This window comes from Echinops telfairi, unplaced genomic scaffold (genome assembly GCF_000313985.2).
Source record: "Echinops telfairi isolate 266 unplaced genomic scaffold, ASM31398v2 ScPeMD7_3533;HRSCAF=4204_1, whole genome shotgun sequence".
In the NCBI taxonomy this organism is placed as follows: Eukaryota; Metazoa; Chordata; class Mammalia; order Afrosoricida; family Tenrecidae; genus Echinops; species Echinops telfairi.
The window spans coordinates 18,194,596-18,222,320 of NW_022107432.1; the positions used below are offsets into that span (position 1 = coordinate 18,194,596).

At 42.8% G+C, this 27,725-nt stretch overlaps 1 protein-coding gene across 1 annotated transcript in view; it reads right to left on the reverse strand.

Moving 5' to 3' along the window:
* Window positions 1-2,973: 2,973 nt before the first annotated feature.
* Window positions 2,974-27,725, reverse strand: part of ADGRF2 (adhesion G protein-coupled receptor F2) — a 60,289-nt gene continuing 35,537 nt past the window's right edge. Inside the window, exons 2-8 of the mRNA XM_045294757.1 lie at window positions 21,548-21,591; window positions 18,993-19,143; window positions 16,423-16,656; window positions 14,175-15,539; window positions 8,542-8,583; window positions 5,432-5,491; window positions 2,974-3,051 (exon numbers count right to left, since the gene is read on the reverse strand). Coding sequence (XP_045150692.1) covers window positions 3,004-3,051; window positions 5,432-5,491; window positions 8,542-8,583; window positions 14,175-15,539; window positions 16,423-16,656; window positions 18,993-19,143; window positions 21,548-21,591 — 1,944 coding nt within the window. The 3' untranslated portion in view covers window positions 2,974-3,003. The remainder of the gene's footprint in view (window positions 3,052-5,431; window positions 5,492-8,541; window positions 8,584-14,174; window positions 15,540-16,422; window positions 16,657-18,992; window positions 19,144-21,547; window positions 21,592-27,725) is intronic.

Sequence of the window (27,725 nt, forward strand, 5' to 3'; positions counted from 1 at the left end):
TGAAAGGACAGTGGTTTGAGGATGTTGAGGAGGAAAAGAGAAAAAAAATGAGGGAGGTGCTGTCAGCCATTCAAACAGATGGGATTGAAAAATGTTTCCAAGAAAGGAATCGCACATTTGACAAATGTATTACGTGTAAAGAATGCTTTGAAGGTGATAAGGTTGTTTTGTAAAAAATCTTAAATACATAGCTTTGGTGGGGGGAAATCCAGGTTGTTTTTTTGGGGTGTGGGAGGTACTCCCTCAGATAGACAGTAAAAAGTTTTCAATACTTTCTAATTTCATTTGAGAAGGATGCTAACGTTGACCCTAGAGAACCAATGCTACTTGAAAGATAATGGATTCTCTAGGTGGGTGAATTCTTCTACCTGCTGGTAGCTTTCTTCGTGATACTTTTTCCTGCTCCAACTCTCATCTGTGGAGGAGAAGTAGTAGTAGTAGTAGTAGTAGTAGTAGAGAAGAGAGATACTGAGGCGCCACCAATCCACCCAGTGAGCTTCACATTCCCATTTGTATGGTAACATCTTTAATGTTGGCCTTTTGGTTTGGCAAGAGAGGCTATGGCTCTATCAGTTGGTCTTGTTCTGCTGCAGCTGCCAGTGTGCTTATATTGAAAGAAGGCTTCTCTCAGCGTTTTTGAAAAGATCTTCAATCCACAGTACTGTCTCATCTCGGGTGATCCTGGTTTGAATGCTGAATTTGTCTACATACACTGTTAAGAAAATGAGCAGCTCTCTACTTGAAATATGATAGTTCCTCTTCCCCATCCTGGACTTCAAAAAACCGTATTGCTGGTAAGGATTAATCTTGGACTGGCCATACATTACCAGGCCAGACAGCTACTCCTTGGAAGAGTGTTCCTAGCTGGAAGCCAGGAATGTTTACATCTGTCTCAACCCTTGACTAGCTGTGACCCCACTCCAGGTTTTAAACCCCTAAATTTAAAACAAGCATGTTTTCTGATTCTGAAACTCTATTCCTTTCCCATGGGTCCTCTCTATAGCTAAGCCAGAATCAGGATGACCAGTTGGATGCATGGAACATGCAGGCAGTTGGATTCCTTTCATTCAAAGAATGAGCAATGACCTAGTTAAGAGTCAGACCAACTGTTGGTGGCTACTCATAAGGGCCCCTCCCTTCCCAACCCATAGAATCTATCCAGGTGATTGATATCCCAGGCCACCTGTACTAGGGTGCGCTAGAACGTACTTCCCGAGGATAAATAGGACCCAATACCATGGCGTCAGAGACCCTGACAAGACCACCCTCCTCTGGTGGCCTGCTTTGTCTTTCTGTTCCCTTGTGGATGCCCAGCAGGGTGTATACTGAGGTTGATGGGGGAGGGATGTTTGTCAGCACAGAAAAGCTTAGGCAGAGGGCCACGCTGCTGTCCACACACCACACACTCCTCCCTTGACTCCATGTGTGTGAGGCTTCCTTCGTACTCTCCACAGAGGAGACAGGACACTTCTCCTCAGGGCCATGCCACATCTGGGATGTCCGACCTTGTCAAGAATAGAAAAAGCACAGCTTTAATGGACAAGTAGCAACTGTCTCCTAGGAACTGTGTGATAAGCTCACTTTTTCCCTTTGGGTAGCACCCCCATGACAAATGAAGAGTTTCTTCACTCGAAGTCACTCTGAAACCAGGAAATAGGCCTGTCCCATTGCCTAACAATATTGAGTTATACACAGTGTCTTTCTCTAAGCTGAACCACTTTGTTCTATGGGGAAATCCTTTTGGGAAATCCCTGGTTCTTGGTACAAGGCATTGGCTGCTCACCTACAGAGGTATATGCTCCCATGAGGAAAAGGAGGGAGGTTCTCTATGGCTCAATCTGCATCTCTGAGCGCCGGGGTAGTTCAATCAGTTGGAAGTTCAAGTCTACCCAGAGACTCTTTGGAAGAAAGATCTGGCACACTGGTTTGCAAGATCAGCTACTGAGCTTATGGAGGACAGGTCTGCTGGGATACAAGTGGAGTCACCATGAGTAGAAGCTAACTCAATGGTAACTGCTTCCCTCTCTCTCCCCACTCTCTCTGCCTATCTCTGTAGATCTGACTGTGTCCCTCTGTGAGATTGTGGGTTTCTCTGTGCATTGCTCAGCCTCCCGCTCCATCTCTCTATCTCGTTCTCTATCTCTTGGTGAATGTGGGTGTCTCACTGCAGATATCTCTGAGTCCTGCTCTAGTTTCTCTCTAGATCGGGAGGGACATCACGACCTAGGCTTGAAAGATGTGTCTGAACCTGCCCTTGTATCTGGGTGGTTCTCTGCTATTTCTGTGTCTTCAAGACACTCTGTTGATGTCTGTCTGTATCTTGTCTCTCTCTCTGGCCCCCTTCTATCTGTCTCTTTCTCTCTCTGGCCCTCAGCAAGCTACCTTGAACTTAGCATCTACATTATCTTAAGGCCTCACACAAATCTTGTTTCCCATAATTTGCTCATCTTTCAAGTCAGGGAAAGGTGAGACCATTGCTGATGTCAGCAGCTAAGTAGAACAGCACTTCTGCTCCCTCTGCCCTTAAACATGCTGAGTCCCCGGGAGCATAAGCAGTGTACATATTCAGAGGGCTGAGTCTCCCCAGAAGTACCTTGAAAGAAAGGCTTGGCTATCTACTGCCCCAAACTCAAACACTGGACACCTCAGTTCTACTCTGACACATAAGGGGTCACCTTGATGAGTCAGCATCAACTCCATGGCAACTGGTTGGTTCACCGACAAGCATCTCCAGGCATGCCGAATTGAACAGTGAGACCGTGATAACACAAACGTTTCAGGAATCCAGGATTAGAAACATGAATACATCTCTACCTGGTTTTAGGTGGGGATCTAGTAAGTATAGATAAACCCATTCCATCAAGGGGGAGAGATCATTTTTAATTATAATGATTAAGATTGTGGACTTTTTATTTAAAAGGAAGAAATGTGAAATGTATGCAACCCATATGAAGACCTCCTTGCTTTGCACTCACCTCCCAAGGTAGAGTGGAGTCTGCTGTGTTAGCTGGGACCTTTGGTGGGGTGACAAGCTAATTCAGAAGACATGTTCTGTTGAAAGCAAAAGTATAATTGAAGTCATTATTATGGGTTCATTTTCAGTTATCCTAATTATTCAATGGCCATGAGGGATCTTGGTTTTTAATCCTTTCACTCCATCCCTCTTCTTCCTTAGAGCAGAACCACTGGCGACCAAGGAGCACAGAGTGTGAGGGCGCCTCCTCCCCCTGCCTGGGCTGGACCACCCTCCAGAAAGTGGCCCCAGTAGAAGGCAATTGGGTGGCGCTGAAAGAGCTCCTTCTCATCCAGTCCACTGAAGCCACTAACCCCCAAGTCATTCTCTTCTGGTACACTTGCGTCCAAAATATCATTGGGTTTTAAGTCTATGTTCCCTCGGATAGATAATTCATAAGCTCACTGCCTGGTCAAAGTCCCATGGGTCACAACAGTCAGATCTACAACCAGTTATAAGGAAGGCACAATAGCATTCACTCTGTTGTGCACAGGGTCAAACACCAACTTCACGGCAGCTAACAACTACAACCGTGGAAGATTTCGACCTGGGATTAGAAGCCCACCAAGCAAGGAGAAGTGAAGGCAGGTGAGATGCCTACTTTCACCCTTGGACTTGAGCTGAAGAAAATAATGACATGCAATGGTTTAAAGATAGTGGGAAGAAGAAAAGAAGCATCACAGGAAGTTAGGATGCATTGATCTAGGGCCTTACAGCTCATTGGCATTACTGGGAAACTTTACAAAAACTCCAAAGTACCACAACCAAGTTATTTATTTAATGTTTTTCTTGGGTGGGGCCTAGACAGTGGTAATTTTATAAAATCTCCCTAGGTGATTTAAATGTGCAGCCAGTGTTAGAAACCACTGACTCCGGGAGTCAGCCACTGACAATAACATGCTGGGTATAATTCTGGCTTGTGTTTCGGGCACATAAAAAAAGAGAGCGATGTGGGGAGCAATGATTATTTGTCCATAGTATTGAGGAGCAGAATTTCCTGAATGGATCAATACTGAAAACACATAGGGGAGAGAACTGCTCACCTGGAAGAGGATGAAAGGGGGTTCACCATGGGAAGACCAGAGTGAGGCAGTAGGGGGTGGTTGCATTAGGTGGGAGGCAAACCTCACCATTGCTATGATCGTTAGGGGCTTTTATTAGGGGTTCTTATCCTGAGCCATACAGTAGAGTCACCTGGGACTTTTCCCAAACTCCCAAGACCCGGGCCACCATTCCATTTCAGCTAGCATCTCTAGGGGTAAGAGTACAAGCATGAGTATTGTTCAGCTGATTACTATATGCAGCCATGGGAAAGAACCACATATTTATGGAATTACTGAGATTTGTTTTCAGTGAAAATTGGCCCTTTTATCCAGTGGAGGGCAAACAGAGAGGTCAGAAACCATCCAGATATGGAGACCCACGGACGGGGTGAAAGGATGACAGTTAGGTGAGGTTAAGGAAAGGGGGCAGAGGAAGAAGAGAGAGAGAAGTGGAAACGAAGGATGACGAAGGCGAAGGGAGGGAAGGAAAGGCAAGGAAAACGGAAGAAGGCACTGCAGGAGCTTAGGCCCCAGGGAGAGCATCCAGCCCCAGGGAGAATGGGGAGCCACATACAAAAGAAGGGAAGTAAATTTGAAAACATTTAGGGGAGAGAAACTAGAGCGGCAAGTGGGGGGGAGGCGCCAGGCTTGAATGGTCCATCATGGCTTCTCTGCCCAGATGGACTACATCTGCTCATGCGGAGCCCAGTTAGGCCCTATCAGATGCTGCCAGGGCAAACGCTAGGCCATCTCATCTCTAGTCGCTGTGTGTGTTCTCTGTGCCACCTCTGTCCCAGTCTCAAAATGCTCGATAGGTCTCACTCTCCTCATGTGAGCAAATGACTTCTGAAACATAAGAATTACAAGTAGGACACTTAATGTCCCAGTCTCTGGCCTCGGCATTCTCTCTAATGTTGAGACCTCCACAGGTCCCTACGCTACTTATACCCCTCCCATGATCATGGCCATCATTTCCTCTTGAAAATCAAATGATGAGGACTTTGTTGTGTCCCACTACACATAAATGGCTCCCCAGGAATTTTCACCCTTAGATCACGGTTAAATCCACTGGAATCTCAAAGAATAAAGGAGCCATTGTGGGATCCTGAGACGTCTCACTTTCTGCCATGTTTCTCCTTCATTCTCCCTTGCTTCTCCTATGATGTCATTTCATACGACCTTGTCACCCTAGTTACTCACCTCTAAATTTATTTTTAATGTCACTCCCCTCCCTTTGAATGTGGTCCCTATACTCCAGAAACAATATGAGGACCCTGTAGCTTTAGCAACATTCCATGTGCCAGATACCCCAACGTGGTTTTGACTTTATCAAACATTTAAATATCAAATTAAAAAAACAACACCAAAGTGTTACCTCTGAAAATCTGGAGATCCATTTTGCAGAGGTCACTCGACACTTGAGGGCTTCTCTGATCTGGTTAGAAAACAAAAGGAGTTCAGAATTCTAAAGCTGTTACATAGGTGCTTGGGCCTGAAACATATGGTCATATATCTGCCTGTTCACTCCTGTTGCCTATAGCCTATGGAAGGGCTCTACTAGGGTGGCGTGGTCTGGAGAACAGTGGGAAACAAGAGAGAAATGAGAGAGGTGGAACACCATAAAACTACACCCAGTGACTTGAAGTCGATTGCCATAGCAACCCTGGAGAAGAGTAGAATGCTCCAAGAGGCTTCCCAAGACTATAGTCTGGACAGACGCAGACTGCCACCTCTTTCTCCCACAGAGCAGGTGGTGGAGTCCAACCACTCACCTTTGGGTCAGTAGTTGAGTACTTGAACCACTGCCCCCTCGGGTCTCATGCTGGACTGATAAAAACAGACCCATTTTTCAAGGGTCTAAAACGTGGACCTAATGACTACGAAATATAATTTTGCCACAAGCCTGAAGATTCCATGATATAGCTATGAGATCATTTTTCTCCAGCACTAGAATAATTACACAATTCCCCTGGTTTTTCAATTATTCAAACCTCCTCTTCTAGAGAGTTTAAAATACTTTAAAAAGAAACAGGTAGACTGTGAGAGTGGGTAACCTTGGGCTGCAAAATCGAGGAAATAAGAAAGGATAGAATAGTTGCACTTTGTATTGTCATTTTTGCAAAGGTTTTTCACACCTGTCCTCTCATTTCACCCTGCACAAAACTCTGTAAAACACTATAATGCCCATTGTACAGCTGAGGAAACCAAGGCTCAGACATTAAGGGTCAGACAAAGCAGTCAGCTACACGGGAAAAGAGCAAGTGGGCTCACGTAGTCTGAAGCCGGAGTGGAACCTGTTCTCATACTGACCCTGGATTTCTCCTCCTACTTCCTTCCTGCCACCCTTCCAAGAGGCTATTCACCCTTCCAAGACCTGGGAGAAGTGTTGTCTTCACAATGAATGCAGACCAATGTGCTCCAGCTCACAGTGACTACCTCTCCTTGAAGAGGCAGTAGGCATTGGGATGTGGCAGCCTCCAAAGAGGGAGGAGCGCCCCCTGGAGTTGGCAATGGGTTGTTTGCTAAGACTTTGGCTACACATGAGCCCCAAACAAAGGCACTGCCCTCAGGTTCATTCTGAATCATGCGAGTGTGGCATTTAGAATGCTAGCAATAATGTAAGACTGAGCCTAGCCACCTCTGTGGGCGTCTGAGACTAAATCTTTACAGGAAGAGAAAACCCCACTTTCTCTTGAGGATCACAATGCTTTCAAGTTGGTGACTGCGAATAGCAGGTCTATCAGGTAACCCAGGACATCACCTGGGCTCCTAATCATATCACGGGTACGTTAAATACTTCTTGTGCACCTTCCTTCACTTACAAAATTTCGTTTGTTTTTATCATAACCTAGTGAGTGAGTTGGGTAGGCAGGAGTCTGGGATTCACTCGGATTAAGGAATCTTCCAGTGGCACACTTCTCACTCTCTGTCTTTGAGTTGACTCTAACCGTAGCAATTCTAACTCACTGGTGCTCGAACCCACAGAGCACAATACAGCTGCCCTCTGGTCTCTGAAGCTGTAACTTTTTACTGGAAAAGAAAGTCTCAGCTTTGTCCTACAGAGAGGCTGGTGGTTTCAAACTGTGGACTTTGTAGTAAGTCCACTATTACACTGCTACCCCACTACACACACCACTACACGACTACACACTCCACCATACCACTGCACCGCTACGCCATACATATACCGCTACACTGCTACACCAGTAAACACACCACTATGCCACTACACCACTACACCATACACATACCACTGCACCACTAAACCACTACACCATCAATACACCACTACATCACTAAATGACTGTACTACTGCACCACTACATCATACTCACACCACTACACTATTATACCACTACACACTCCACTATACCACTGCACCGCTACACTGCTATACCACTACGCACACCACTAACACACTGCTACACCACTATATACACCACTACACTGCTACACCACTATACTGTGAAACCACTACACACACCACTACAACATTACACCACTACAACACTACCCCACTATACATACCACTACACACACTACTACACACACCACAACACTACTACACACATTACTACACCACTACACACACCACTACACCTTTACACCACCAAGGCACACAGCTTCTAAGGAGACATAAGAGGCCTGAGATTCTGGCATGCTCTTCTGAGTGATTTTACCGGATTTCTTGGATAGCTTCATGATCCGAAAGGAAAGAAGAGAATGAAAGGGACACTGGAAAATTCCGGTCACCATACAACTCAATATTGAAATAACGTTGATGGTAAAATACACACAATCTGTCTGAAGCGGAGCTGTTTGCACCCACATCTGAGAAGGGCTTTTACATGGTTCATTCCAAGAGCCAGCATGATACAAGGTGATCTTAGGAGCCTGAGGAAGCAGTTGATAGTTTGTTCATTCATTTACTCTGCTGTTGTTGTTGTCTGGGGAATTCCCTACTTGAGTTGGTTGCTGTTCCAGATGAAAACCAGCCACTGAGTCTCTCAGCCCCCCGTGCAGACTATGCTATGGCGTTTCAGCTTCTGGGGGGCTATCTGTTGAGGTCTTGAGTAAGCTACTTATCTCCTCAGTTTCCTCCATCGTAAAACCGAAACTAGTAATGCCCAGGATCTTTCCAAGGTTCAATGTGAATATGTACAAAATAGGAGCTATGACTTATAATTTGAAGAACAGGGGCCCCTGATCATATGCCTGAACAATGATTGAAGACTTTAAAAGTACATAGAAAGACTGAAAATAAAAGCAGAGCATCAAGATGTAAGGCAAGGCCCCCTATTATTATTAACATTGTTCTCCAATGTTAGTAGTTTCCAAATGCTTATTGGAGTTTCCAAATGTTTACTGGAACATGGCATTATGAATAATTAAATCTTAGAGAAAAAAATTGAAATTCTTCACAAGTGGACATTTCAGGATCAAACACAGCAATGCAAAGAAAATAACAAGAAGGATTCACAGTACCCTCGGATCCAGGATGGTTCCAAACACCAAGATGAAGAAGCCCTGGGAAACACAGAAGAGAAGGGAAGCAACAGCATTAATAATAATATTAATAACCAGCATCAATGATCAGTTTCTATTTGGTAATAAGAAAACCATCTCATTCAATCTTTAAAACCCCCACTTAAAGGTCACAATACATAGATCTATTCACTCAACAAATATTGATTGGCCATTTCCATGATTACAATCCCTGTTCTGTAAACCAAATGGTTCTCTGTCGGATAGAGGAATACTTGAGGAATGTATTTATTAAGTTGGGAAAAATGAAAATTCTTTGCATTTAACACGAGCTGTGCATCTTATGTGACTATAAGGATCAGAGAAAAGCACAGAGATGTTCAGTAATGGGTGGCAGCCTCTGGATGACTGAACAATCAAATAAAGCAGACTTCTGAAGCGAGGAACTCAAGTAACTAGGCTCATCTTCCCTTAAGACTCCTAACTAACCTCCTTCCCTCATCTACAGCCAAAGGATGCAATGAGACTTTGAAAGAAGAATTAAGTACATGCATCCCCGGAAAAAATAATGCAACATGCAAGTTTGTGTTTCTAAGCCAAAGTGGGGCTCAGAAAGCAAAGCTCTGAATGTGATGCTATGCATGGAGCTGATCGATTTGCTTTTTAAAAAATATCATTTTATTAGGGGCTCATACAACTCTTATCACAATCCACACATACATCAATTGTGTAAAGCATATTTGTACATTCATGGCCCTCATCATTCTCAAAACATTGGCTTTCCACTTAAGCTCCTGGCATCAGCTCCTCATTTTTTTCCCTCCCTCCCCGCTCCTCCCTGCCTTATGAACCCTTGATAACTTATAAATTATTATTTTGTTATATCTTGCACTGTCCGACGTCTCCCTTCACCCACTTTTCTGTTGTCCGTCCCCCAGGGAGGAGGTTATATGTAGATCCTTGCAATCGGTTCCCCCTTTCCATTCCACCCTCCCTCCACCCTCCTGTATCGCCACTCTCACCACTGGTGCTGAAGGGATCATCCACCCTGGATTCCCTGTGTTTCCAGTTCCTACCTGTACCAGTGTACATCCTCTGGTCTAGCGGGATTTGTAAGGTAGAATTGGGATCATGAAAGTGGGAGGATAGTGGGAAGGAAGCATTTAGGAACTAGCGGAAAGTTGCACGTTTCATCGTTGCTACACTGCACCCTGATGATTCGCTTTTATAACCCTTATTGGTCAGGCAAAAGGGGACTCACTTAAAATAAAAAACAGATTGTCCCTCCATTGTTGTGGTTTTTCAAAGTTTGTTTTTCACTTATTGACACAAACCTATCCTGGAAGCAGGCAAGACAGGTATGAACCCCATTTTACAGAGAGAAAAAACGCAGCTCAGAAATTCAGCTTTCAGAGTGGTATGGATGATGGTTCAGAATTCTGTTAAGGGTGCAGTTACTCAGGCCTGGGGAGGTAGGATGATGGCCAAACATGCTCCTTGTTCAGTGACTGCCATTTCATAAGTGGATGTGAGACCCTCACCTCCCAGAGGCACACAACTCTCATGTAAATGAGCCCATATCTTGACAGCCCAGAGAACTCTATGGGGCAGTTCGATCTACAGCACAGGGAGTGATCACGAGTCAGAATCCACTGACCCACCATGGCTACCAACCCACCCAGAGGTGCTGCAGAATAAAAATATGGCAATCTTTTCCCTAAAGACAATAGCAAAAAAAAAAACCCTGTGAAACTCTGTTTTACTCTGTATAAATGGAATCCTCGTGTATCAACTTTATAGCAACTAACAACAGTTACATATAAATGTAAAAATAAACAGAGCGAGTTAAGATATATGGGAGGCCACCCTATTATTTTTAACATTGTTCTCCACAGCACTGAAATGTTTACTGCAAGATGATATTCTATAAAATTAAAATTTGAAAAGAGAAAGAATTGAAATCCTTGGATCAAATCTCTACTATCTGATGGGTGTAACGTTTACTTGAGGATAGTCATACTGGCTAGTCAGACATTCAGAAACAAACCATATTTCAGAGGTCTTTAGAAAAAAGAAAGCTTTCTTCCCATTAGATGTTATTTACAAATTTATATTCAATATAATACACTTCAGCTCATGGGTATACACTGTAACAGAAAAAAACAGAAAAAATTTCAATCAAGAAGAAAATGATTGAACATGAAATATTATGCAGCCATGGAAACAATGGAATATTCATGCATAGTGACCAAGTAATATTTATCCCTAAATGAAAAATAAGTTATTTAATGACACACACAAATACACACAGCTTAAAAATGTTTATAGATCATGGGAGCCCAACCCATCTGCAGAGTATCTGATCAGACTGAGTCGATGGTAGATCCGCTCTAGCCACAGGCAAGCGTCTCCATCAGCCTTACTATCAGGCAGAGGCCATTGTAATCTTGATTATGCTGGATCAAACTCAATACTTAGGCAGTACACACACACACACACACACACACACACACCCTATAGACCTGGCCTGAATTTGTACTAGGGGTAAGTATCTCTTACTGGTTCCATGACAGAATTTCTTCCCTGACTTTTTGAATGTTGATGGGATATTTTCCTTTGTAAGGATTATTTCTAATTTTTGTCTTTATATTATTATAATTTTATCCTTAGCACCTTAGAGCGATTTAGTTTTTTGTTGTTTTCTGTTGGGTGCCTCGCTGTGAAGCACAGGAGGAGCAGATATATACTGAGATTAACTGACAAAAGGGTTTCTACTGAATGCAGGGGTGGGGGTGGGGGGTAGGGAGGGAAGGGGATTTTAGGAGCAAATAATGAAGGTGGTAAAGGAGAGGTATCACTAGAACTGATTGTGATTGCACAACTCATTTTAAAAGCCATTTAACCATGGAGGTGCAGAATGCTTTAAGATTGATGTGGTAGTAACTGTACAATGCTCTTTGATATGATTTCATGATTGAACTATTGAATTGTATGATATATAAATTATGTGCCAATAAAACTGTTGGGAAAAAGATTTCTTTAATGGTCATAGAAAAATATCATTATCTTTTCATTCAATTTTTCCATGAACTTTTTGAAGCCCTCTTATGTGTGCATGTGTCTGTATGTGTGTGTATGCTATGCATATATACTATACGTATGTACATATATGAGGGGGTATCCCCCTAAAATTGGAAAAAAGCTCTGCTGGGCAAAGCTTTCATAGCATGCATTTTTCCCGCTAAGCAACTCGCTCTGACTTAGTGCACCCAATGGCTTAGCCTGGAAAGATTCTCTCTGGTCACAGTGAATTTTTTCATAAAAGTAGTTTTGCTCAAACCTCATTTTCCTGATGGCTAATTTAAGAGAACAGCACGCAGCTGTGGAATTTTGTTTCCTCCTCAGGAAAAATGCCACAGACACTGTTGTGATGTTGAACACAGCTCATAAGGACAGCGCTATGGGAAAAGTTCAAATGTATGAGTGGTTTTCTCGTTTCAAAAAAGGTGCAATGTCGATTGATGACAAACCTCATTCTGGACATCTGTCAACTCCCCGAACAGATGAAAATGTGGACAAAAGTCATGCACTTGTGCTCAAAGACCAATGACAGACCAATAAGAGATGGGGAAGCTACCTGGACTCTCTTTTAATGGAAGATCTGGGAATGAGAAGAGTCACTAAGGAATTTGTACCACGGATTCTGACTGACCCGCAAAAAGAAAATCGAGTGGAAACATGCCGTGCTTTGAAAGAACAGCTCCGAAGTGACCCAGACTTTTTCCCCAAGGACATTACTGATGTTGAGACACGGCGTTATTCATATTCTTACAACCCTGAAAGGAAACATCAATCAAACTAGTGGAAAATACCATTGTCACCTCACCCCAAAAATAGTTCATTAAGGGAAATCAAAGATCAAGAAGATGCTCCTTTGTTTTTGATGTCAGAAGGATAGTGCCTTTGGAGTTCATTCAAGCTTTCTATTTAGAGGTTCTGAAAAGATAGCGTAACAGTGCATAACAAAATGGCCTGATTTGTGGCAGCGGGGGTTTTGCCACCACAACAATGAGCCTGCTCACGCAACCATCGCTGCACCAATTTGGGCCAAAAAACAGCATGCCTCTCTTGCCCCACACACATACTGACCTGACCTTGTGGCTTGCGACTTCTTTTTGCTTCCACAAATGAAGAGGGATATGAAAGGACAGCGATTTGATGACATAGAAGAGGTGGAGAAACAAATGAGGCGGGTGCTGTCATCCATCCAAATAGATGGGTTTGAAAAATGTTTCCAAGAATGGAATCGTAGATTTGACAAATGTATCAAGTGTAATGGAAAGTACTTTGAAAATGATAAAGTCGTTTCATAAAAAAATTTAGATACATAGCTTTGGAAAAAAATTCTGGTTTGGCGGGGGTCCCCCCTCGTATACTACACACATATATACATAGTACATATGTAATGTATGCACATATTATATATACATGTATATATTTATTTTACATACACATATTTTTAAAGATCCCTTATACATATCCATATATATTTAAACCCAATATTAGGTGTGTGTATATATATATATGGTATATGTATAGAATATTATATCATGTTACACATGAAACTATGGAGATTGCTTACTTCACAGAAGAGGTGAAGAGAGACTTAATTTTTAATGTGACTGTTTATTTCATAGCAAGGCATAGCCACCCAAAAGGCAGCAGAACTGTCCTATAGAGTTTTCTAGGTGATCACCCTTCCATGAGCAGGTCTCCAAGTCTTTTCCCTTGCAGAGCCACCAGATGAGTACAAATCCCTCAGCCAAGTCAGAATCAATTCAGTAGCACACAGTGATAACATGAGTGAGTATGGTTTGCCTTGTTGAAATAAGATGTTTTCCAATGGTATCCACAATATCTAAGTGGAGGTCAAAATAATAAACTCAAACATTTTTAATAACTCCAGATAGATATCAAAATTGTTTTTAGGGGGGCTGATATTATTTATTTCTATTTATTACCACCCCATCTACTGTTAGGCTGTTATCTAGAATTTAGTTCATTTCAGTAATTGATGCTTCTCCTTTCACCATTTTATTTCATTTTCCAAACATTCCTCTAAAATGAGCAGTATCATACCCACTTTAAAGAGAGGAAAATATGACTCGGAAGGGTTGAGCAAATAACCCAAGATCATGGGGGCTTAAAAATAACAATTATCATGGAATCAGTTCCAGCCCCTGGCAACTCCCTGGGTGCAGAACACAACTGTGCTTCACACCCGTTTTGAAGACCATGACCTTCTGGAATTAGATCTCCAGGACTTCCCTTTAAAGCACTTCTGTCCTCCGTGGGGGGTGGGGGGGTGTTAAACTGCCAACCTGTCACTTCAAAGATACGAGTTTAACCATTTGGACCACACAGGGGCTCCAAAGAGAATTGTACACATTTGTAAGCGAGAGAGTCAGGACTTGAATCTAGGCATTTTTGCATCTATAGCTCATTTCCAAGTACTCAATAGCATATTCCAAATACATTGTCTGTGACGTAGAAATCTAACATCACATGCCTCTTATCATAATAACTCTTCAAGAGTCCTCATTTTGTACCAGTTCAGGAGCACATGGACTTACCTGGAAAGCGTTGAGTAAGGAGAAGATAATGTGGAAGACCAGGGAGCTATCATCGATGACCACGGCAATTCCAAATCCCCAGGTCAGGCCCAGCAGTGGTGTGAGGATGGCAATGTTCTTACAGATCCTCACAATGGCTCTCACTTCCTGGAACATGGAACTGCCAGCGGAGGCTCGCTGGGTCTTAACAATCACCAGGGCAACCGTGATCAAGTTCACCACCACAATGGTCAGGGCTGGGACCACAAAGGCCAGGAGGGCCTTGGTTTTGTCCCAGTTAAGCCAGCACACCTGGGGACGCAAATAACCTTGGCCAGGCTCAGTGACAGCAACTGTGATACCAGCAATGACCAAAGGCCCCCCATAGCCCACGAGAAAGAGAGATGCCACCAGGGCGGACTTGGGTAGGGTGTGGAACACAATCAGGATTCCATAGAGGATAAGTAGTGCTTTGGCGAGCATCCAGAAAAACACAGCAAGGTAAAAGAAATGAACAAAAAAGGTTGCTGCCACACATCCATTATGCCGTGCCATCGGGCCACCAAGAAAGGAGCCCACGATGAACCACACATCAGCCAGCAGCAGGGTGGCCGCGACATTTACAATGCACAGATGGCGCAAATACGAGATCTCGGTCTTCGTCACTTGGCTCCACACCAAGGCCTCGATGCTTAAGCAAAGGATCAAGCTGCAGATTGAAATGCCCAGGCCTACGTACGTGATGTAAGTCAGGGCCAGGCTCTTCACGGCGTGGGGTGACACAAGTATTGAGAAAGAGGTAAAGAACCTGTTTGGCTCACATTTGCAAACAGCTTGTTGAGAGTTTTCTTGAATCATTTGACAGACTTTCTGATCCCATCTGCTCTCTGAGGAGTGCCAGCCGACACAACGTGCCCCCTTCTCTTCTGACTGGCGGATCTTTTCAAACGTCAGAGAGATGTGTGAACGATTCTGGGGGAGGATGACGGACAGGACAAGGCCGTTCACGGTCGTGGTTTCCAACAGGCTGGCTTCCAGGATGGCCCCCAGGGTGGGGAAGGCGATGCTGACGACTGAGGGAGAGGAAGGCGCGTTCCGAAGGTCAGCCCTGGGGGAGATGAGCACCTTCCCCCTGACATCCCGGCCGATGTCATTCACTCGCATGGAAAAAGTCAAATTCCTCCCAGCGTTGTCTGTGGCGAGGGTGGTACCCTTGATGTGGATGAAAGCATTCGGGATGTCAATGGGGTGTTTAGTGATCGATAGCTTTCTTGCAAAGGAATTGACGGACTGGAGCAGGACACCGCTGCTGTTTTTCTCAGGGATGAAAGTCCAGTTTGAGATGCTTTTGCTGTCCAGAATGTGGTTGGCAATAGTGCTGTAACCCTACCAATGGAAACCAAGAGTTAGGCCGGAGCCACTTTCGGAACCTCCCAGCTCATTAACAATTCACTTCTACAGTGTGGACCCCCCCCCCCCCCAGCTATAGGAATCCTCTGGGAACTTCTAACAGGTGCTGTAGCTCAGGGCCCACCCTGGACTGAAGGAATCAGAATCTGTAGTTTATTCAGATCCCCCAGTTCCAATTTAAGGATACACTCACAAGGGAGTTCCCTCCCCTTCCCTCCTCCCTTTTATGCAATGGCTTCTTGGTAAACAGGCAAGTGGGCTACGGCCACCGTGCTCATTTGCATCATCAGCTCCACTTCACACCTGGGAAAGACTAACAGTTTTCTTATGATAGCCAGAGTACCCCTCATCATGTCATTAACATCTACCAGATCCCACGTGGGTGCTGGGTACTCTACTGGAGCGTCCATCGGCCCTGGAAGTTGAGTCTACTTATTATTGTCCTCTGTCTTAAAGAGTCAAAAACCAACAAAATGGGTCCAATTCCATCTCAGATTTCCTCAGGAGACATGCATAGCTGCTTTCTTGGCATGCACTTCATTTCCATATTAGCAACTTCACAAATAAAATGAAGAAAAGTCTTTCCTTCTGCAGGACCTCGGATGGTCCTTAGGCATTTTAAGTAGTCACAATTGCATTACAAAAATATACTCCGATGTCTACCAGGACACAACAAATACACTCTGTACATGAATATGGGTGTTTGCCAATTCCATCCACTAATCTCTTCAAACAAGACTTATTGAATGTACAATATGCTAAGCACTGAAGGTAGTGAAGTGAAAGACACACAGATATTCCAACTGACCTACATCCCTTTCCCAATGAAATGTTCTACCAAGTACTCAAAGCCACTCACCTTCATTTTTGCCTCATCAACATCTGCCTTAATCTCTGTCGATATGTTGTGTAAGAGTTGCACAAGTATAGCAATGTTTCCCGGTAACTGAGGAGACTCTTTAATGGGTTTAATTACACAAGACAAATTCTGCGGACATGTTTGCAGTAATGTCTCTGTAATGGTCATGGGATTTCTATTATAGTGGGTAATTTTCACACTATCTTTAATGAATTGAGTTGAAAATAAGTTAACCTAAGGGAAAGCAAAAATAAATGTCTATTAGGTTACTTTTGTTTTAAATGTAAAAGTATCTTTATTAAAACTTACTCAACTAACTCATTGCCATCAAATCAAGTCACCTCATAGAGATCCGACAGGATAGGAAAGAACTGCCCCTGTGGGTTCCCAAGACTGTAACTCTTTTGGGGGAGTAGAAAGTCTCATATTTCTTCTGCAGAGTGGCTAGTCATTTCAAACTGTCATCTTTCCCATTAGCAATGCCATGCATAACCCACGAGGCCACCAGGACTCCTCATTAAAACTTAAGGCCACCTCCCCAACACGATCGCTGAAGACAAATGGGTGTATAAGCAAATGTGGTGAAGAAAGCTGATGATACCAGGCTATCAAAAGATGTAGTGTCTGGGATTTTAAAGGCTGGAAAGTAAACAAACGGCTATCTAGCTCAGAAGCAACAAAGCTCACATGGAAAAAGCACACCAGCCTGTGTGATCATGAGGTGTACAAGGGATCAGGTATCAGGCATCATCAGAACAAAAAAATCATATCATTGTGAATGAGGGAGAGTGTGGAGTGGGGACCTAATGGACATCCCCTTACAGAAGGGTTGCGGGAGGAGATGAGCCAGTTAGGGTGCAGTGTAGCAATGATAAAACATACAACTTCCCTCTAGTTCCTAAATGCTTCCTCCCCTCCACTATCAAGATCCCAATTCTACCTTACAAATCTGGCTAGACCTGAGTATGTACACTGGTACAGATAGGAACTAGAAACACAGGGAATCCAGGATGGATGATCCCTACAGGACCAGTGGTGAGAATGGCAATACCGGGAGGGTGGAGGAAGGGTGGGGTAGAGAGGGGGAATTGATTACAAGTATCTACATATATATAGCCTCCTCCCTGGGGGACAGACAACAGAAAAGTGGGTGAGGGGAGACGTCGGACAGGGCAAGATATGACAAAATAATAATTTATAAATTATCAAGGGCTCATGAGGGAGGGGGGAGGGGAGAGAGAGGGGGAAAAATGAGGACCTGATGCCAGGGGCTTAAATGGGGAGCAAATGTTTTGAGAATGATGAGGGCAATGAATGTACAAATGTGCTTTATACAATTGATGTATGTATGGATTATGATAAGAGTTGTATGAGCCCCCAATGAAATGATTTTAAAAAAACTTAAGACAACTTTAGCACACAAGTATGCATTACATAATGTTTTTCTATTTTATGCTTCTCAAGTCACATCTCCTGTGGAATGGCTTGATCAACCCCTGACCAAAGGGTATAACTGCCCCAAAATGCAAGCCCTATATCCTCCCGAGGCTTCTCCTTAATCCCATTCCCTGAAAATCACAAATCTGGCCCTTCTTGTGTATCTATGTTGTCCTTCTTGTGTATCTCTGTTGTCCTTGTCAACTTTTGTTGAACCCATGCCAACTCATGAAGCTGCCTTGTGTTCTGAGTAGGGTGTTCTTAGTTGTAAAGCTAACAGCAACCGATCGTGACACCTAGCTTCTGTGTATCACTGATGGATTGAGTACAGTCTAAGCCATCTGTGTGATAAATGCTCTTCCTCTGTGTGTATATAGCTATAAAGTATTGGCACCATTTAAGCTTGGTTTTACTCTAATTCCCAAAGTGTAAGGCATGAGACATGGTCATATTTTTTAAAGAAATTCCAAACTAGGTTTGGATGAATCTACTAGAAAGAAAAAGAGAGAGACACGATGGAAAATAAAAGTCTTTCTCTTGTAGATCTGGGTATCACACACTGAATCAGGTCTCACACATTAAATCAGGGTGGCTGGTCAGCTCTTCTTTGTAAATAAAGTTTTATAGACACACAACAACTTCTTCACATATTATTTAGGGCTGTTTCCATATACAAAGACAGAGCTAAGCCAAATGGCCACAAAATCCTAAATTATCTACTTCTTTCAGAACTCAAAAGGATGTGATCAATGGAAGGTCAACATTTTAAATACCCATGGTTAGGAATGTGACTCTTGTGTAGAGAGAGAGAATCAGTAAACTCCCTACCATAAAATCAATGCCAACTCATAGTGACCCTGTGGGGCAGAATAGAACTGCCCCTGTGAGTTCCCAAAACTGTAACTCTTCATGGAAGTGGAAAGCCCCATCTTTCTCCCACAGAGAAGCTGATGGTTTTTGAACGGCTGACCTTGCAGTAGGTATGATATAGTTACATAAAACATGGGTGCATGGTTCTCTGCCTTTGTGTTCTTCCTCTCTCTTAGTAAGGGGATCATTCACTGATAATTTGAGGCTCCCTTTTGTTCCTCATGCCCACTATAGAGACCATGCTGTGAGAGAAACACAATTACCTCAAAAATGTTAGAGATGTCAAGGGTTCGGCAGGTATCCGTGACTTTGTGCCATTTGTTTCTTCTGCACACAAAACCCATATTTCCTTGGATGTTCGGAGGGCAGGGTTCACTGCAATGGAAATTGTCCTTACTGCAGGCGCCATCACATCTATCTGGGGAAAGAAAAGGCATCGGCATCGGATGAAGAGGTCAATCACCCAGGTGTCCCCGTAATGAGGGCCTATAAATCCTACTGACATCGGGAGTGGGTGCTCTTGGTAAAATGGAGAGGATTAAAGTAGATAGATGATTGTCACACGTTGGGGGCAACAAAACCCTGCTCTTTCCAACAAAGTCTTACCCTGAATGCCAAAATACAAAAGAGAAGAGAACGTAACTGCCCCAAATGAAGTGAGAGATCCTACAAATGAGTCCATCCACTAAGTCCTTCTTATGCCTGATCAATGCTCCAAGACCTACTCAGATCCCCATGGCCCCTGGAATACAATTTGAAAGCTGTTGTACCTGATATTCTCTAGGAAGCCTCCCAGTGCTAGAATGTTATAATAAATTATGTGAGCAAAGGCTTCTTAGAGTCCTACTGCACCCACTGCCTCCGGATGAGCCGATTCAGTCCAAATACACTATAGCCTCCAACTCGGAACTGTTGGGCAGCGGCAGAGCAGAGAATGCCAGGAGAACAGGGAAGTAGGCTGGGGCCAAAGGTCCAATTGAATAAAACATAAATTTTAAAAAACTCATTGCTATTGTGTCAGTTCCCACTCGTGGTGATCCTAATGACAGGGTAGAACTGCCCCTGTGGGTTTCTGAGACTCTAACTCTTCACAGGAGTAGAAAGCCTCATCTTGCTCCCTGGAGAGCCTGGCGGTTTAGAACTGACTTTATGGTTAGAAGACCACCGCATAGATCAAGGGCAATGTAACCAAGAGAAATTACTGAAACCCAAATGAGGGCCAAACGTGATAGTGGGACAAGAGGAAAGTAAAAGGAAATAGAGGAAAGAAACTAGGAGGCAAAGGACATTTATAGAGGTCTAAATACAGGCATGTACATATGTAAATATATTTATATATAACGATAGGGAAATAGATCTATGTACATATATTTATAGGTTTAGTATTAAGGTAGCAGACAGACATTGGGTCTCTACTCAAGTCCTCCCTCAATGCAAGAACCCTTTGTTCTAATAACCTGGAATTCTGTGATGCTCACCTTCCTAACACAATCGCTGAAGACAAATTGGGTGTATAACCAACTGTGGTGATGAAAGCTAATGGGGCCCGGCTATCAAAAGATATAGTGTCTGGGGTCTTAAAGGCTTGAAGACATAAACAAGCGGCCATCTAGCTAAGAAGCAACAAAAGTCACATGGAAGAAGCACACCAGCCTGTGTGATCCTGAGGTGCCTTGGGATCTGGAATCAGGCATCAAAGACCCAGAACAAAGAATCATATCAATGTGAACGAGGGGGAGTGAAGAGTAGAAACCCAAAGCCTATCTGTAGACAATTGAACATCCCCTTACAGAAGGGTCACAAGGCAGAGACGAGCCAGTTGGGGTGCAGTATAGCACCAATGAAACATATAACTTTCCTCTAGTTCTTTAATGTTTTCCCCCATCCCCTCCCTGCACTATCATGACCCCAATTCTATCTTACAAATCTGGCTAGACCAGAGCATGTACACTGGTACAGATAAGAGCTGGAAACACAGGGAATCCAAGACAGATAAACCTCTCAGGACAAATTTTGAGAGTAGCCATACCAGGAGGGGAAGGCAAAAGTAGAGGGAGAAAGGGACTGATCACAATGATCTACATATAACATCCTCCCAGGGGGATGGATAACAGAAAAGTGGGTGAAGGGAGACAATGGTCAGTGTAAGACATGAAAAAATAATAATAATTTATAAATTATCAAGGGTTCATGAGGAAGGAACGGTGAGGGAGGGAGGGGAAAAATGAGGAGCTGATACCAAGGGCTCAAGTAGAAAGAAAATACTTTGAAAATGATGATGGCAACAAATGCACAAATGTGCTTGACACATTTGTATGTATGGATATATGCATGGATTGTGATAAGAGTTGCATGAGCCTACAACAAAATGATTTTTTTAAAAGAACTAATTGTTCTTAGATTTGGGCTAGAATTAAGTGAAGACCAAAAATCCATTTATATATCAATGCTTTATATGTCTTTGGTTCACTTTAGAAACATCGTTATAAAGATAGAACATCTCTTAACAACAATGAACATCATCTTACTATTAGTATATTTAAGGTCACTAAAAAATAGGACTGCCTCTGAAGAGTTTGTGTCTCTGTGGGAAGCACTATTCACATAAATTATACCTATATGCTTTTAATTGAGTGGTTTAATATGAGGGAGGCTTCAAATAGTCATGAAAAGCATATTAAATGATAATAAAAGCAATCATAGTCTAAATGCTGTACATCATGGAGTTCTCTTAACCTTGGCATAAGACAAAGGGCTGTAGTTGATTCAACTCATTAAATGCATAGCAAAATCCCTTTTGATTAGAAACTCCTGCAACATACCTTGCGGCCTTCCAGACACATTCTTCTTGTTTTTAGCAGCCTAGAAAGAGAAAATTCAAGTCAAAATCGATGGTTGATTTGCCAGCTCAATGGTTGACTTTAGTCAGAGACTACATGCATGTCTGCGTAGGCTTCTGATATCACGTTAGTTACTCCTTCAGCTTTCTGTTCAGCTCTTCCCCCAACTGCTATTCAGTAGGAACCCTCCTTCCATTCCAATAAGAATGACCTACATTCTGTCCTGGATGTCCTTAAGAAGCAGAGGATTTACCACGAAGTTAAAGACGCTTGAGTTTCTCACCCCCATGTTTGGGAAGGTGCTCGCACAATCAGACATCTGATCAAACTTCCTAACGCTTTAGCCATGATTGATTAAGATTATTGCATTCTGCCACACCAACTGTCCCTCCTTTACACTGTGTCTCCTTTGGGGTAGCACTAGAAAGTTAGGCTGCACACGGAGACACACTTAGTTTCATTTAATGGAATATATTTATGTCACTTGCAGTCATTCTTATAAGAGGAGGTCATCAGTGTGTGAGGTAGCTAGTTTATTGTGCCAGCCTGGCCGATAAACACATGTGGGATTAATTGAAGGGCAGAGAGATAAATGGCTTTACGAGCCTCGCCTTTCTTGTCTCGCTCTTTGATCATCGGACCAATGTGCGGCTGCCTTGCTTGTTCTGTGCCTCAATTTGCAAGCTACACTACCTGTGGGACACATAACCTGTGGCCTGTGTTGCTGTAATTTGAGGTTCCTTCAAGACCTGCTTCACCACACAATTGGAATTTATCTCTTGAGCTGGGGACTGACTGTTGGTGGCCTGGCTGACAGTTGGTGACCTGCCTTGCTGTTTGCTACCTGTGCCGGGAGAATCTGAATCTCTCTATAGAGGACTACCTGGCGGCCCTCAAGACTTGAAGGACTGCCAGTGTCTCACAACTCTCTAACACATTTGAATTGTACTGAGCCATTTGTACTGCTTTATAATTTAACTGTTTATCTCTTGTGTTATCTATCTATATAAATATATATTTATAAAATTATTATCAATCTGGTTTTAACTCTCTAGAGAACCCTAACACAGCGTGTAAGTCATTAATTCAGTGAGGATTTGCAGTTCGTTCCACCACAAGGAAATTCTAAATGTCATGCTACCTTGAAGCCCCAAAATGAAAGGAACTTGCTAGAAGTTTCCCCAAAATTGATATATTTACACAGTATTAGTTATTTACATATTGGGCTGGTTATCACAAGGTGAGCAGTTCTAAACCACTAGCAGCTCCACAGGAGAAAAATGAGGCTTTCTACTCCTGTAAAGATGAACAATCTCTGAAATCCACAGGGAGAGTTCAGTCGCATGGGGTTTCTCTGAGTCGGAATCAAATTCTATGACAGTGAATTTGACTAACAATGAATTGCAAAGCTGAAAATCATTTTTCTAAACTAGCAATAATAAAAAGCAAACTTGATCAACAATGCTAGAAGGGAAAGTGAACAATCTTTCAATTCTATCTATAAGCATGATAGAGCCATTGTCACGTAAGTAGGCAGGTAAAAATGAATGGGGAAAGTGCTACAGAGGTGTCTCAAAGAGTTCACTAATACATTAGTATTATAATAATAGTATTCAGTTTTTCTGAATTTGTAAGAGGAAGTTTCATACCAATACAAGCACACATTAAAAAGGAAGAGAGACTTATGATTGATATGCTTACACAAAATTTACAACAATGAGAGCAGAGTCAACAGGACAATGCTGCTAATAGCAAAAGAAAAAAATAAAAATGAAGACTGAGATTCAGAAGAGGGAAAACTTTAAATTATGGAAAAAATTAATGCTGCTAAAAGTTGGTTCTTTGACAGGATAAACAGTATCAACCAACAACTGGCAACCCTAGCCAAAGAAAAGAGGTAAAAAATCTCAATAGCAAAGATAAGGGATGAAAGAGGGGACATTACAACAGACCCTAATGAAATCAAAAGGATAATTACACCGTACTACAAAGGACTGTACTCCAATGAGTTCAGCAACTTGGAAGACATGGACAAATTCTTGGAAAAATAATCCCTCCCTAGACTATCCCTGATGGATGTCAAGAATCTCAACAGACCCATAGAAATAGAAGAAATAGACAAGGTTATCAAGGGATTACCAACAAAAAAAATCCCCTGGACCAGATGGTTTCACTGGAGAATTGTACCAAGCATTCAGGGAAGAACTGACACCAATCCTACAAAAACTCTTCCAGAACATAGAAAAAGACGGCAAACTTCCGAAATCCTTCTGTGAAGCTAGTATAACCCTGATATCGAAACCGGGCAGGGATCCCACAAGAATCGAGAACTATAGACCAATATGCTTAATGAACATTGGTGCAAAAATCCTTAACAAAATACTGGCCATTAGAATACAACAAATAATTCACCATGACCAAGTGGGATTTAAACCAGGGATGCAGGGATGGTTCAACATACAAAAGACCATTAGTATCATTCGCCACATTGCCATGAAAAAAATATAAGAACCACATGATAATATCAATAAATGCAGAAAAAACATTCAACAACATCCAACACCCATTCCTGTTTAAGAAACTCAAGATAGGAATGGGAGGAAAATTCCTCAAGATAATACAAGTTATATATGAAAAACCAACAGCCAATGTGGTAGTCAATGGAGAAAAGACTAACACAATCCAACTGAAAAGGGGACCAGACAAGGATGCCCCTTGTCCCTACTCCCAGTAAACATCATACTGGAGATTTTAGCCAACAGCATAAGGCAAAGAAAAGACATCAAAGGTATTTGCCTGGAGAAGGAAGAGGTGAAACTATTGTTATTTGAAGATGATATGATTTTATATATGGAAAAATCCCAAAAGCTCCATAAGGGGAGTACTGGAAGCAATAGAGGAATGTGGCAGAGTGGCAGAATACAAGATCAACAAACAGAAGTCTACTGGACAGCTAGACGCATCAGATAAGACCACAGAAGAGGAGATTAAAAAAAAGGTGGTACCCTTCATAATAGCCAAGCATAAATTGAAATATCTAGGGAAATACCTGACAAAAAGAACAAAAGATTTATATGAGGAAAACTACAGAACACTATTATAAGAAACCAAGAGTGACCTCAACAAACGGAAGAATATCCCATGCTAGTGCATTGGAAGACTCAATATAGTAAAGATGTTGGTTCTGTCCAAGGCACTATATAAGTTTAATGCAATCCCAATCAGTTACCCTCATCTTTCTTCAAATAAATGGAAAAACTGATTACCAACTTCATATGGAGAGGGAAGAAGCCCAGAATTAGCAGAGAACTCCTCAAGAAGAAGGACACTGTGGGAGGGCTTGCTTTACCTGACTTTAGCACATATTATACAGCTACAAATGGGAAGCAGATGTTCTCTTCAACAAGTGGTGCTGGAAAAAATTGATATCTACCTGCAGAAAAATGAAGACCCTTATCTCACTCCATATATAAGAATAAACTCAAGGTAGATTACAGACCTCGAAAACCCCAAACTATTCGGGCCATCAATGAAGGAATGCTGCCCAACCTGAGAACCTTGGTGCAGGGAATACATAGGCTATTGGAAATAGGGAAGGACACAAACACAGAGGGGTCACAAATTGACAAAATAAAATACCTGTGTACATCGAAAGAATTCACCAAGAATAATAAGAGAGCCCACGGACTGGGAAAACATCTTTAGCAATGACACATCAGACAAAGGCCTTAATACTAAAATCTACAATACTCAGATAATTTCCAAAAAGAAAAAAACTAATTTCTCACTGAGGAGAAGGGCACAGGACCTGAACAGAAGTTTCACAAAGGCAGAAAACTGAATGGCCAATAAACATATGAGAAAATGTTCACAATCATTAGCCATAAGAGGAATGTAAATTAAACCAACTATGAGATACCACCAAACACCCTCAAAGATAGCCCAATTCAAAAAATCAGAAAGCAACAAGTGTTGGAGGGGCTGCAGAAAGATAGGAACTCTCATCCACTGCTGGTCGACCTGCAGGTATGTACAGACACTATAGAAATCAATTTGGCGATATCAAAAACAGATGGAAATTGAACTACCATATGACCCCAGCAATCCGCCTACTGGGCATATACCCTGAAGAGGCAAGAAACAAACCACGGCCAGACATCTGTGCTCCAGTGTTCATCACGGCACAGTTCACAATTTCAAGGAGTTGGAAACAACCCAAATTTCCATCAACAGATGAATGGATTAAAAAACTGTGGCACATACATACAATGGAGTACTACACACCGCTGAAAAGCAGTGGTGAATGCATGAAGCATATCGCCTCATGGGAAGAACTAGAGGAAATTATGCTAAGCAAAGTAAGCCAAGAACAAAAGGGCAAGTACAACATGAATCTGTTGGGGTAAGCTTAAAAAACAAAATGCAAAAGGGACATAGGGAAAAACTACTATATACAAACATTCCTGGGGTGAGGACCAGGTAGTATGGCAGGGGCCAGACCAGATCTAGGGATACATATGGTATCCAACTAAAAAGGAGGGGAATAAAGGAAAAAAGAGAGAGAAATGGATAGTTGGGGAACAGGGTACTAACCTACCCAAGGGGAGGGTATTGTTTATATCTCCACAGACAAAGAGGGACCAGACGTCAACCTGGTGCACCAAGACGTAAATTCAACATACCGGCATGAAGCAGGGAACCAGTAGAGAGGTCTGAGGGGCCGGCCCCAATCCCAACTACGTGGACAGCTCACCCCACCCCACAGAAGAATTCACTTCAGCGGACAGCACTGAAGCTACAGTTCAGGAAGAGGGATGTGTCTGATAAGAGCACATGGAGAAAACGAAGGGGAAGGAAGAAAGAGTGGGGCACATCTTGCCCCACCAAACCTTGAGGGCGATATCCCCGCTGAGAGCAGCCTGTGCACAGAGAAGAACATATGACCCGGCCCCCTATGAGACATGACACCCCCTCACTGACCCATAGCCCTACAGGGGATAATACTGGAGACAGTGTGGGAATTGCACCCGATCAGACCCCACCACACCGAGGCAAAACATTAAGGGCATGCAACAAAACAGCAGAGCAAGGAAGTCCCCAGGGAATACCAAAAATAGACTTTGGGGCCAGGGCATGGCACACTGTCAGACTCAACCAGAAAACACTCCTAAAGGTCAACAAACAGACCTTGAACTATTTACAAATTTTTCTCTTTTTTTGTCATTGATTTTTTTGTTGCTGTTGCCGTTGATTTGTTTTCTTTTGTCGCTTTGTTTTGCTCTATCTTGGTTTTTTTGTGCATATTATCTCTTCAGGTCTATCTAGATAAGATAGGCTGGATAAACAATCTGGAGGAGAAAATAACAGACTGATGGTTCCAGGGGTACATTGGAGAGGGGGAGGTTGGGGAAAGAGGGACAAGGGAACAACAAGCGATCCCAAATCAGTGGTGAGGAGGGTGTAAGAGGCCTGGTAGTGATTGATCAAGGGCAATGTAATGAGAGGAATTACTGAAACCCAAATGAAGGCTGAGCATGATCGTGGGACAAGAGGAAAGTAAAAGGAAATAGAGGAAAGAATCTAGGAGGCAAAGCACATTTATAGAGGTCTAAACACAGGCATGCATGTATGTAAATATATTTATATAATATGATGGGGAAATAGATCTATGTACATATATTTATAGGTTTAGTATTAAAGTAGCAGGTGGACAATGGGCCTCCACTCAAGTATTCTCTCAATGCAAGAACACTTTGTTCTATTAAATTGGCATTCCGTGATGTTCACCTTCCTGACACGATCACTGAAAACAAATGTGTGCATAAGCAAATGGGGTGAAGAAAGTTGATGGTGCCCGGCTATCAAAAGATGTAGTGTCTGGGGTCTTGAAGGCTTGAAGGTAAACAAGCGGCCATCTAGCTCAGAAGCAACAAAGCCCACATGGAAGAAGCACATCAGCCTGTGTGATCACGAAGTGTCGAAGGGATCAGGGATCAGGCATCATGGAAAAAATAACATATCTTTGTGAATGAGGGGGAGTGCAGATTGGGGACCCATAGCCCATCTGCTGGCAACTGGACATCCCCTTACAGAAGGGTCGCAGGGAGGAGACGAGCCAGTCAGGGCGTGGTGTAGCAATAATGAAACATACAACTT